Below are 13,017 nucleotides of genomic sequence, written 5' to 3' on the forward strand. Positions count from 1 at the left end.
GCCCATCAAGATATTCTACACCTCTGCTCCTAACTTTGTTTTTGTTTTTTAAATCTCGGACCAGGAGAGAGCTATTTCTAAGGCACAAACCTCAGTGATTAGCTACCAGAAAATACATCTTTGTCCAGAAGTTAAATGTCAAGTAGTTATTCTCAAGTATTTATCCAGACATGTGGTGGTACCATCACATCAGCTGCTTCTTGACCCTTTAGCCAGAGAGACCAGGGATTGAACTGGGAACTTTCTGCATGCCAGGCAAGTGCTCTATCAATAAGAGGTAGCCCTTAACCATCCAAGCATATGCACAGATTCTGAACGGCACAATAGAAACCATAGTGTGATCTTCCTTTTATCCTGACCCTCTCCAAGGACCTAATTCCTGACTTCTAGAGCTAATGAAAACAATTAGGCAAGAGAAGTACAAGAATCCTTGAATAACCCTGATTTTGCTTTGGTGGAGGAGATGTTCCGATTTCTCGCAGGTCAACATGTATCACAAAAGTTTGACTCTGGTGCTCTTGCATCAGGGCTTCACTTCTGCAGAGCTAGCATAGGATTCATCACAGCCTTTCTTACATGAACTCAGAGATTGATCCTTGGGCGACACAATCTTATCTCCCCTCCTACATTATATTTTCTATTGCCCTCTCTCATCTGAACCAAAGTATGGATTTCTTGGGAATATTTCAACCTGCTTAAACTTCATCTCAGAGCTAGAAAAACAATTTATTAGCTATCTAATATAGACTCATATGTATCATCTCTCATTGTTTCTATATATGCATTAGCAGCCAAGAAAATACTGGTCAAAGCAAATGCCTGATCAAGGTAGGAAATTGTTTTAACATGCAGTCGTTTCATTTGTTTAAAAGAAATAACACTGTTCTTCTTTTCATGTTTTAGGATTTGTTGCTTGTATTTTTGCATTCTGCAAAGTTGTGGCATTTAGATTTTTTAATGCATGTTATCTCTTTTGTTAACATGGTCACAGCCTTTAATCACTAGTAAATAAAAATGATTTATATTCTCACTACTTCCTTATGAACTTGGCCAAGTGCTGGGACCATTATGGCATAGGAGATATTTTAAACCAGATGTTTCTCATCCAAGTCCAAGAGCTTATTCATCACACTAAACTGGAAGTTATACTAATAAGCAAATTGAATTAATTACCCATTAATAATAATGTGAACTGTGAAAGCAGAGCATTCCCCAAGCCTACGCACCATTGGAAGTTTAATACAGACTTTAAACTGATATAAGAAGCAGAAATATCATCTAGAGTTTTTTCAAACAGTTCCCCCCCTGCATGGCAACACAGACCACTACTGGCTACTTTCCACCTCCCTACAAGGAAGATGCCAAGAACGCATTGGGTCTGCAGCAGCAAATGCCGGGCCATCCATAATGCCATTTTGAAGGCACCCTTGATAAAGGTGCACACATCCCCCTCCCCTTCTGAACAATACCTCTTGTTTTTGTAGCTGTGGATTAGTGCAGTCTTCTTTATATCATCTTTCCCATTGTAGACAGTGTAAATGCCGTCAAATGTTTCATTGAACTACAGACAGAAGGGAGAAGATGTTCAGTACAAAGAAGAAGAAAGACCACCCCATCCTTTGAACAAAGCAGACACAGAAAATGTTTTGGAAAAATGGGGCATTTCCAGTTATTTTCAAGGCAAGAGGCAAACACAAGTGGTTTGCCACTGCCAGATTTTCCATAGCAATCCTGGGCTTCCTTGGTGACCTACCATCCAAGTACTACTCAGGGCTTCTGAGTTCTAACAAGATCAGGCTATCCTGGGCCATCCAGGTCAGGGAGATCCGGTTCTTACTAGTCAATTTATTTCTCTCTTTTTATTTGCTGCATTGGCAATCTTGCTGGATTAGGAAAGGCCCACAAGGACAGTCAATGCAGCAAGACCCATTTCAAAATGGTGCATTCCAGGGCCTTGAGCCTCTACAGTCTCACACCTTTTAAAGCCTGTTGCAACCAAAGCTGTTAATACCCCCAACTGAACCAAAATCAATGTGGCGACTTCTCATCCCACTGACTAATGGGATGCCACTTAAGAGCTAAGCACAGGGTGTGGCTTACTTGACCATAATCCAGTCTAACAAAATGAATTGAAATCTTGCTAAAGATGCATTCCGAGCAGTAACATTGTGCTGAATTGTACCATTCATGGGTGGAAGGAGACCTCGTTGAACTGTGCTCCGACTTAGGAAGCACATACATGCCCATATCAGATATGATCGGCCTTGCTGAATGAATCCAATGAGGTATAGTCTGAGTGCTGGTGACAATTTTCAGCTACCATATGGTTTAAAAATGAGAGTCGTACACCAACATGGAACATTTAGTCATTAGACAAGCCACCATCCGGCTTCCTTAAACCCAAACAAGCCACCATTTTAAATACTGCAAAAACTGTCTGTTTCTAAATATACTTCTTCAAGCACAAGTGCTGTCCAATGAGGAAGGAAAGGGGGCTTGTTTGTGTATCCCCAGGAGGCTTGTTTGTGTATCCAATTTGTCCGCCACCTTCTTTACTCTCCTTTAAGTGTGGGGTAAAGGCAATTTTCTCTGAATGATCCTTTAGTTGCACTTATTTCCACCACCGTTTGGCTCACTGTTTCACAGATCCTATTTTTTCTTCTAACTCCCTGGCTGTTCTAGTTGACAGGCCCAGTTTTACAAGAAAAATATTTATAACGGTGCCTTAATTCTTTTGCTGTTTTTATTGTACCTTATGCTGGCTTTAGGCTGTTTTTAGATACTTAAGGGCAGGCGTTGGTTCACCTTGAACAGCAGATTAATATTTTTCCAATTACATTATGTTGCTTTAAGTTATAGCACGCAGTTTGCTGGAGATGCGGTAAACCAATCATTTGAACAAATAAATGACACCTACTGGAAGGAAAATCCCCACTTTACTTTCAATTGGAAAGGGAATCTTCTTCAGAAAAGGATCTTCGTAGCCCCAGAGCAATTCGTTCACCGTTCTGTTCTGAAGCATCAATGACTTTGAAGACTTCATCCAAACATTCAACATAGCTTGCACAAAAGTATTTGGATACAGGACAGGTGCACTCTGGGAAGACAGTGACACACAAAGCACCCATGAGCAACTGTGCACAGTTTAAACTCAAGCAGTTACCAGGAGGGGAAAGGGAGCAGGTTTGCTCAGCTTGAGCTCCTGGACAGCTTTTCCCAACCTGCTTCCGCTTTTAAAAAATCACAGGTCAGAGAATCACAGGATTCCAGTCATTTCAGCCTTAGCCAGCTGCAGAAAATGAGTCTTTGGTTTGGCTGAGAACACAAAGACAGCCCTATAATTAGAAAGATTGTGAACTGCGTCCCTGTGAGCATCCCCAATAACCAAGAGGCAATTAGTGGATTAATTTTGACACTGAAGCCAATTTATAAGTGAAGTGGAATAGTTTTTATTGGACTGCAAGTTGAATTTCACCGAAGGCTGCTTGCTATAGCCGCAGGTGCAGTTTCCACAGTGTAACATTTCAAAGTTACCGCTGGCAACACTAGATCCCCAATAGGAAAGATTATCTTCAAACCTTTCAATCTGTATAAATCTTGCTTCTATTCATGTGCATGTATCCATGTGTACACCTCCTTTAAAATGGGGTGGGTGGGTAAGCAAACTGGTTGGTTAAACATGCTAGTATTGTGATTTGATTATATACTTTCATTTTTAATGACTGATTGTATTGGTTGTTTGCTTCCTTGGATACCTGATTAAGAGCCCTGTAATACTTATTTATGGGGTTTATCTGGCTGCCAAGGTAAGTAATGTGCTGTCAACACTTGGAAATGTGCCTATGTGCTTATCACTGGGTTACACCTGCATTTATGAGTCCATCACAGCCCACGAAGAACAAGACAAATAATTCACTAGATTTTGTCCAGGTGTTTTCTTTTGTGAGAGGGACACACAACCGATTGACAAATTAATCCTCATATGGTTTTGAATAACCCGTGACGCTCTCAAGGCAAGACATGTTCAGTGATTTGCCTCTGCCTGCAATCTAGACTGACAGAAATAATGAATCACGCTACAGGAACAAGAGGAGAAATATCTCACACACCCCGAAGAAAGCTAACTATCCCTCATCCCTCATGCCTAATAAATGGACAAACAACGCAAAGGGATGTAAACAAGTCTAGTATCATTCTACAGCTCACATCCCAGGGGAGCTATCAATGTGCTTTTCTTTTTTTTTTAAAATCTATTTATTTATTTAGGGAAACAGTGGGGATACAGAAAAGGGTTTTGCTTCTGTTTCCCACTACACTGATTCAGCTAAGGTCCTTGGGAAAAACAAAAAGGAAACATGAATTAATCTGATGTCTTCTTGTTGCTTTCTATTCTGAAGGTTTTAAAGGAAGGTGTTCAAGTAAGAAAATAAATAACAGAGAGGGATGTGCTTTTCTTAAGAACTGGAGTCTCAGTGGGGCTAAATGGCTCCAGAGAGGACACCAATCCAGCACTAATTGGCACCATTGTTAGTAGTCCTAAGTATAGGGTGGTCAAGGGATTTGAGATAGCTTGTCCTCATGGGCTGGGGCACAGAGAGGAGACTGTGGCAGCTTGAATTCAAAGTCCACAACTTTTCTGCAGAGCCAGATGAAGAACAGACAAGACATTATATGTCCTCTTGCCCAACTGATTAATTGGGGAGGGAATGAGACACATCATTCTGCAGCACTGATAATGTATCTGGTCATCTGGTCATTAGGCCCTCCCCCCCCCAAAAAAAAGATTTCAGGCCCAGCTTACTTACCACAACAGCAAGGTTGATGATGGTGAAAGTGTCATTTTCTGGCCCAATTGAAAGATCAGGTTCAAAGCGAGCAATGTTTGGCAAGAAGTAAGACAACGTTGAGTCTGGATTTTCAGTGATGTTTTGTTTGGGCAAATACCGAAACCTTAGAAGAGAAAGATAAATGAATCTACTCATACATGAAAATGTGATTTGAAATCAAAGCTGCTTCCACACAGTGAACGTTCTCCGGGTAGCTCTCATTGCTACTGTGAATGGTGAGGAATTCACAGTGTATGAAAAAAGAGAAAAGCACACCAGACAAGGAAAACCATGTAATAGTGCAAATAAAGTCTAAATTTATAGTGGCAATGGAACATCCACACTGCAGTTTCCTCACTTCAACCATCTCCCCTTGTCACTGTTTTTAGGGGTTAAAAAACAAACAAACAATGATAATAGCTGTAGTGTTAAAGCAGTCTTTTGCAACAGTGTGCTAGTTCTCCAGCATGTTTGGTTGCTAGATTATAGAGAAATATGTGCAGCCTCTATCTTTCCTCTTACAGCTGGGCAACAAAAAGGGGGAAAGACCAGCTTTTAAAGCTAAAGTGTGGAATTAGTACATTGCCATGATAGATCATTACATTAAAGTTATATAGCCATTATTGATTTTTAAAGCAACTCCCTTCCCCATCCAAGTCCTCTAGCAGAGGAGAGGAAATTACCCCCTGCAGACCTAGAGGAAAAGAAAACGGTACCAGTGTGGCCAGGATCTAAAACAAGATGCACCTTCTTTTGTACATGACATTCAAAGATATTTGTGCTACTATGTTTCTAAGAAGACCTCAACTAACCCTGTTGGAGAAAGACTGAAGGAAGCTGGGGAGGGACACAGAAACAGGATGAATAGACATCATGTAGGTGTTCCCATAAGGGGGTCAAGGTAGAGTAAAATGTTTGTGCAGGAATAGGCTTTAAATAGATAGCACCATAGCCAGATAACCAAATTCCCTGAAATAATGGGGAATAGCTGTTCACATGATATACCTTTGTCCAAAAAGCATGAACAGGATTCCTTAAAAATCTCCACAAGCATTGTTTTCAAGGAAATTTTTTCTGCCTTTCACAACTATACAGCCCAGACGTTCTATTCTGCACAAAATCAAAACGGTTTGCCTCACCAGTGTGAAGTTTGGCATAATTTTTTTTTTAATTTAAAAACTTGACAACCGAACTGCATTCATCCTTCAAGTTATGTATAAAAAATGCACTGCTAGAGCAGATCAAGGATCCATGTGGTCTAGCGCGAGACCAGAAGCTTTCCACATTGAGGCACCTGATGTTTCCCAGGAAACCCACAAAACAGGACATGAATGTAACAGCTTTCCTTGCAGTTAAGCTCCCAGAAAATTGGTTGCGGACATGTTTCACTCACCTGTAGCACAGCTTCTAGATTTTACTGTAGAGTTTTCAGGCTGTGTACTAGTAAAAGACTGAAAGATACACTGTGCTTTCTTGTGGGGGTGGGGTGGAAAGGCTATTCAATGGAGGACAGCTATCCCACTAGAGAGCAGCCATCCACAGACATCTTCACCCAAACACCATACATGAAGCTGGCTGGCTTGTTGAGGGACTTAAGAATCCACGAGCTTCTTCTCTCTTTCCACAGTGCTCCCAGCACAAAAAGGATGTTATCGAAACTTGATAACATGATTTTTTAAATCTGTAAATGAAAGCGGTAGTGCCATCCCCTCTCTACATCTTGGCAAACACAGAAAATGATGCAGAGAGAAAAAGCCAAAATATCACGTTAAAAACCACCCTAAAGGTAAAGGTATCCCCTGTGCAAGCACCAGGTCATGTCTGACCCTTGGGGTGACGCCCTCTAGCGTTTTCATGGCAGACTCAATACAGGGTGGCCTTGCCATTCACTTCCCCAGTCATTACCGTTTACCCCCCAGCAAGCTGGGTACTTATTTTACCGACCTCAGAAGGATGGAAGGCTGAGCCAACTCCCAGCCTCAGACAGCATGTCAGCTGCCTTGTCACTCTGTGCCACAAGAAGCTCTAAAAACCACCCTAGATTTTATTAATGACCTTCTTATCATACAGTCATAGAGATGAAAGGGATTATAGGCCTTCTAGTCCAACCCCGTGCTCAAGACAGGACCAGCCTAAAGCATCCAAGGTAAGCATCTTTTTCATTTCAATAAAATACAATGGGAACATGATCCCACCCAACCAAATATCAAAATCAAATTGTATGTAATGAGATTCGATAAAGAGAGATCCGACACAAGCTTTGTCATGCCCCATCTGCAAAATGTATGCTGTGAAGGTGAGGGAGAGGTTTTCAAATGAATTATTCTACCTCTTGCTTTGTAGGATGCAAAACTCTTCCAGAATGCTCTGGCTAGCTGGCATCTCACAGCATCAGAAGCATCAGCAAATCAGCACTAAAGAAAACACACAGCCACTTGCCAGGTTTTCCTCAGAGCCTGGATCTAGGCCCTTGGCAGAGAAGAAAACCAGACTCGAGCACTAAAAACTTAGCTGGCCAACTTTACTCTGCTCTGGTTCGGCCTCACTTGGAGTACTGTGCTCAGTTTTGGGCACCACAGTTGAAGAGGGATGTAGACAAACTGGAGCATGTCCAGAGGAGAGCAACAAAGATGGTGAGGGGTTTGGAGACCAAGACGTATGAAGAAAGGTTGGGGGAGCTTGGTCTGTTTAGCCTGGTGAGGAGACAACTGAGAGGGGATCTGATAACCATCTTCAAGTATTTAAAAGGGTGCCATATAGAAGACCGAGCAAAGTTGTTCTCTCTGTCCCCAGAGGGATGGACCAGAACCAATGGGATGAAATTAATGCAAAAGAAATTCCGTCTAAACATCTGGAAGAAGTTCCTGACAGTTAGAGCAGTTTCTCAGTGGAACAAGCTTCCTCGGGAAGTGGTGGGTTCTCCATCTTTGGAAATTTTTAAACAGAGGCTGGATAGCCATCTGACAGATTCTGTGAAGGTTTAAGAGGGTGGCAGGTTACAGTAGATGAGCGATTGGGATGTGAGTGTCCTGCATAGTGCAGGGGGTTGGACTAGATGACCCAGGAGACCCCTTCCAACTCTATTATTCTATGATTCTAACTTGAATGCTTCTCTCTTCTCAGCAGACCATGCCTACCTGTACGTGTAAGGGCCCTTCTGTTTCAGAATTGGGCGCGAGCCATTTTCCATCACCGCTGATGGGTTCTCCACATTAAAGATCCAAAACTGTCTGTAGATAGCACTTCCAGGTACAATCCAGTTGTCATATGCAATTGTGCCATTTTCAATTACTCCTTCCTGTAAAGGGGGGAAAAAGGGGGGGGGAGGGAAACATCCCACTGTTAAGTGTTTATTTTTCCCCAGGCCGATGAACCATTAAAACACAGCTAACGAAAGCATGAACCTTAACATGTCTTCACTGGTGAACCTAGCCTACTTTGAGTCCAGGAAGGATAATTTGTAACACACCCCTCCTCTTTTTTTTTCTTTTTTGGCCATCAAGTCTCAGGTGACTTATAACCTCACAGGAAATGTTTGGGGATGATTTGCCATTGCAGCCTCTGCTTTGGCCCTGCTCAGCTTCTGAGATCAGGTTAAGCTGGGGCTATCCAGGTCAGGGCCCCTCCTCTACATGACAAAATTATTTTCAATAATCATCATGAACGAAATGGATCAATTCAGCCATGCTAGTCTGAAGCAGCAGAACCAAGTATAGTATTTCAAGTGCCACTGGCCCAAAACTTTTTTTCAATGGTTAGAGAAGAAATACAGACACTGAAAAAATATATCTTATTTAGCTTTGTATATGTAACCATGCAAGTGAAGAAAAAAAAACCAATCAGCCCTCCAACATACTACTCCATCACAAGAGTCAGTATGGTGTAATGATTAAATGTCATACTAGGATCTGGGAAATGCAGGCTGGAATCCTCACTCATGCCACGGAAGCTGGCTGGGTGACCTTAGGCCAGTCACCTTGTTCTGAGCCCAGCTCTGACCTGGATAGGTCTGGAACAGCCTGATCTCATCAGATCTCCGAAGCTAAGCAAGGCTGACACAGAAGCAGCCAATGGCAAACCACCTCTCTTGCCTCAAAGGGTTGTCAGAAGTCAGCTATGACATGTCAGAAGAAAATTCCATCCAACTACATGTGTTCCTTACAGGCACTTGGGAAGGCTCCTGTTCTCTATTTTGACATCTAAGAACTGACCATCTCAAACATCTACAAGATATTTTTGAGAGCTAGGAAGAATCTGTACTCACTTTTACTAACACTAGCCAAAGCATCCCAAAATAGTACTAGAAAGCTTCATCAGACTGGGTGTTACGAAAGGTGCTTTAGAGCAGGACTCACCAGTCTTTTTGAACCTGTGGGCACCTTTGGAATTATGACACAAGGTGGTGGCCACTGCCCCAAAATGGCTAGCATAGTAGGCAGAGCGAGCCCCCCCCCCCCCCACACACACACACAGAGGAAGCCTAAATTCACGGGACCTGGGGAGGGGAAAATTTAATACACTAGTGCAGAACAAGAGAATAAAGCCAATATTGTAATGGCAGTTGCCACCCAAACAGTGCCATTTTAAACCTGCAACGTCACTCCAATCTCCAATGGCCAGGAGCCTGGTTCCATCTGCTCTCTAAAAATACTTGGCAGGCATTGGGAAAGATGTCTGTGGGCACTATGGGGCCCACAAGCACCATGTTTCGGACCTCCATTTTAGGGAATATCATCCTTTTTAAAGAAAAAGAAAAGGAGAAATTCTTCCCTTTGATAATTGTTCAGTGTTCTCAACAAGAGATGGTTTCAGATAAACTATATTTCCTCCAGTAACTAAAATGGCCAACATAAAATACCCTCCTGGGGCTATGAGGAGAAGAAGAAGATGGAATTTCTCAGCAGCACTAAATAATTCCATAAAGGCAAAAAAAAAAAAAAATAGAGCTAATACTGACATGAAACTTGTTAGAGTTCCCACATACTTGTCTCAATCACGTACTGTGAAGATGGAACAACGGATACCATTAGGGTTGCAATTCCTGGAGATTTGGGGGTTGGAGATTGAGGAGGGTGGGGTTTGGGAAGGGGAAGGGACCTCAGTGGTTTTAATGGCGCGGAGTCCACCAGGGGAACTGATCTCTATAACCAAAACACCAACGGTAATTTCAGGAGCTCTCTGGAAACGAGCAACCCTTGATACAACCAACCATATCCTGCATTTCTCTAAAAAATTGACATATTGCACATAGGCCCAACATGCTCCTAGCAGGGCTCATGTGTGCTGTTATGGAACGTTTGTGCACCCATCTCAAACAGCTGTTGCTTGAAAGGAATTTCTCACACCTGCCTATCAAATGTTAATCCTGTTTTTTTTCCCCTGGGAGTATCCCTTCAAGCATTTCATCCTGTCAGGGGAGCCACAAGGTGGGTTGTTGGGGAAAGCCTAGTCTAAGATTATCCCAGGATCACAGATGAGAATCTGGATATTCCCAGTCCTGCTAGAATTTCACCATACCCCTGTGCCTTCACAGAACTACAGCAATTTCTGCAGTTAATTTTCTTTCCAATTTCTCCTACATAGATATTGATACTTGCTCCCCTCCCAGGTTTTCAGGAAGTACGAATTTCCACATTCTTGGCTCTAGCTTTGAAAGAAATAAGAGCCTGGGGACAACACGGATTCACTATAGATACCTGCAAAGTTGGAGAAGGTTGACTAATAGTCACATTAAACCCTGAGAGGAAACAGGGTGCTTTGTTTTACAGAGATGATGTTAACTGCATCTAAACTAAAACATATCATGTTGCTATCAGAGGTTAAAAAAAATTGGGAGGCGGGGAGAATGCTTTACCAACCTTGACAGGATATGCAGAATGACTATTAAAGGTGTTTGGAAAATGTACCCTATAGTGCAGGCACAATGATATTATCATTACAGTTTGCATTGTAGAGGGTAAAAAAAAGGAAAGCCAGTATGGGTTTGGAATTAAACAACTGAACTAGGAAATGCAAGACTAGGAAATGCAGAAGACACAGAGGTATCTGAGCAAAAACTATGGTGATGGGAACCCAATTCTCAGATGTGTTTATAGGACTAGGTTGTTTACTAGGAGTGAACCATACAAAACAGATGCCTAACCTATTAAATCAGGCACCAAGAAGAGGACCAATTGCTCTTAAGGAGAAAAATGAGAAAAATGTCAAGCAAATGGAACCAACTGGAGTTCTGATAAAAGTACATGAAGCCATAGAATGAGTCAGCTCTGTGGTTGCCACAGAGAAGCAAAACTCCAAACAATTACACATTTGTCCAAACCCTAGAAATTTAAACCAAGTTGCCGTGACAGAACACCACAGACTTCCCATAACACAAAACCTTTTAAGAGACAATAATGTCCATGTACTGAATGCACAAACTGGACACTGGCAACTAAAGCTAGATGAGGATAGCAGCAAACTGGCTATTTCCAATTCAGTATTTGGATGTTGGTACTTTACCAGAATGCCTTTTGGGATTTTTTCTGCTCAAGAATTCTGTTTTAAATCCATGAAGTAGTGGAAGAATTAAAAGGTGTGGAAGCAACTACTGGTGACATTAGTACATGATTCTATGAGAAAGGAACATAATATTAAGCACTTATTGGAAAGATGCACTAAAAAGAATCTGAAATTAAGCCCCCCAAAGATGCAGATTGATGTGTACCATAAAGCCTAATCCAGAAAAGGATTAGGCTTTATTTGAAAAAGAAAGGTTTGCAGTTGTAACACAATAAGAAAAGGTCCATCAATACATCTACAGAAAAACCATAACAGTAGAAATGGATCACAAAAGCCTTTAGAACATGTTATTCTTACTATTAAGATTTATTGGCTGCTCCTCCCTGAACCCAGGCTCAGGGCAGCTAACAACAGGAAACATGTACAAAGTAGATATAAAAATATTTGCAAAACAGCAGTAACATTTAGCTTAAAAACCCAATAAAGAGCTCCAATTCGGGCCACATAGACCAGAGAAATGCTGGCATTGATATATCATTCAGATGATAGGGAGGTGGAAAGGAAGGGTAGGGGCCCTTTCTGATGTCATATTGTTTGTAAATAATGAAAAACCCTCTAAGCTGAGGTGCCAGCTAGGTTTCAATGAATGATTGTGTGACTCCAGGAGATGCAAATGGAGTCAAGGCATCTCAGTGGTACCACTCTAGCAATAATGCGATCACCCCTTTATTTATTTATTTATTTATTTATTTATTTATTCATTTATTTTCAGAATGGTTTTTCAGAATGGAGGGAGGGAGAGGGGAGGGAGGACAGTGACAAGGAAAGGGGCGTTCCAAATGACTCAAAATGTCAGGCATGGATTAAAACCTGATTGCATACATTTCTGCAATCGGCAGCCCCCAATTAGACCCCTTTAAACTCTGCTTGAAAAGATGAAATGTTTTTTGGGAAATCCTTTGCTGCGGGGCATGTGAGGGGGCCATTTGGGACTGTGCCTGTAGAAGCAAATTTTAGTGTGGAAATGGACAGGCTCAGTGGAACAAGCTTCCTCGGGAGGTGGTAGGTTCTCCATCTTTGGACTTTTTTAAACAGGCTGGATAGCCATCTGACGGAGAGGCTGATTCTGTCAAGGTTCAAAGGGGTGGCAGGTTACAGTGGATGAGCGATAGGGTCCTGAGTGTCCTGCATTGTGCGGTGGGGGGGTGGACTGGATGACCCAGGAAGTCCCTTCCAACTGTTATTCTGTGGACAAAAAAGTCAGCCCTTTAAAAATGCAAATCCAAACAATATTGGTAGTGTGGGAACAGGATGTAAGAGACCAGATACATAATTCTGATCCTTCACAAGCTAACAGAAATAGTCTTGGAGCTGCCAAGTCTCTGCAGAGGTCATAAGTCCAATGGTTCTAAAATACTGAATCATGACCCTAGAAGTGATCGGAATTGGTAGCTTTCTTCCAAGCAAAGTTTGAATCCTTGAGTTGATAGAGAAGTTGAAGGGGAGACCCCTTCTCATAGAGAGAAAGGAGGTGAGAGCATGGATGGGCCTTATGCCCTTCAATGGCACTGCCTCCCTTTTTCTTCTCAGTTTAGGGTTTCAAACTCCTGCTTGCAAAATTCCAGAAGATCTGGGAGTTGCACCTGGGCTGGAGGGATCCTAGTAGGACATAATAGCATGTAGTCTACCT

At 42.1% G+C, this 13,017-nt stretch overlaps 1 protein-coding gene across 6 annotated transcripts in view; it reads right to left on the reverse strand.

Moving 5' to 3' along the window:
- CD36 (CD36 molecule (CD36 blood group)) overlaps positions 1 to 13,017 on the reverse strand; it is a 71,497-nt gene that overhangs the window by 15,905 nt on the left and 42,575 nt on the right. For all 6 annotated transcript variants that reach the window (XM_077338029.1, XM_077338031.1, XM_077338028.1 and 3 more), the window contains 4 exons: positions 7,964 to 8,124; positions 4,806 to 4,950; positions 2,918 to 3,097; positions 1,470 to 1,561 (listed from right to left, as the gene is read on the reverse strand). In XM_077338029.1, coding sequence (XP_077194144.1) covers positions 1,470 to 1,561; positions 2,918 to 3,097; positions 4,806 to 4,950; positions 7,964 to 8,124 — 578 coding nt within the window. The remainder of the gene's footprint in view (positions 1 to 1,469; positions 1,562 to 2,917; positions 3,098 to 4,805; positions 4,951 to 7,963; positions 8,125 to 13,017) is intronic.

Source organism: Paroedura picta, chromosome 5 (genome assembly GCF_049243985.1).
Source record: "Paroedura picta isolate Pp20150507F chromosome 5, Ppicta_v3.0, whole genome shotgun sequence".
NCBI classification, from domain to species: Eukaryota; Metazoa; Chordata; class Lepidosauria; order Squamata; family Gekkonidae; genus Paroedura; species Paroedura picta.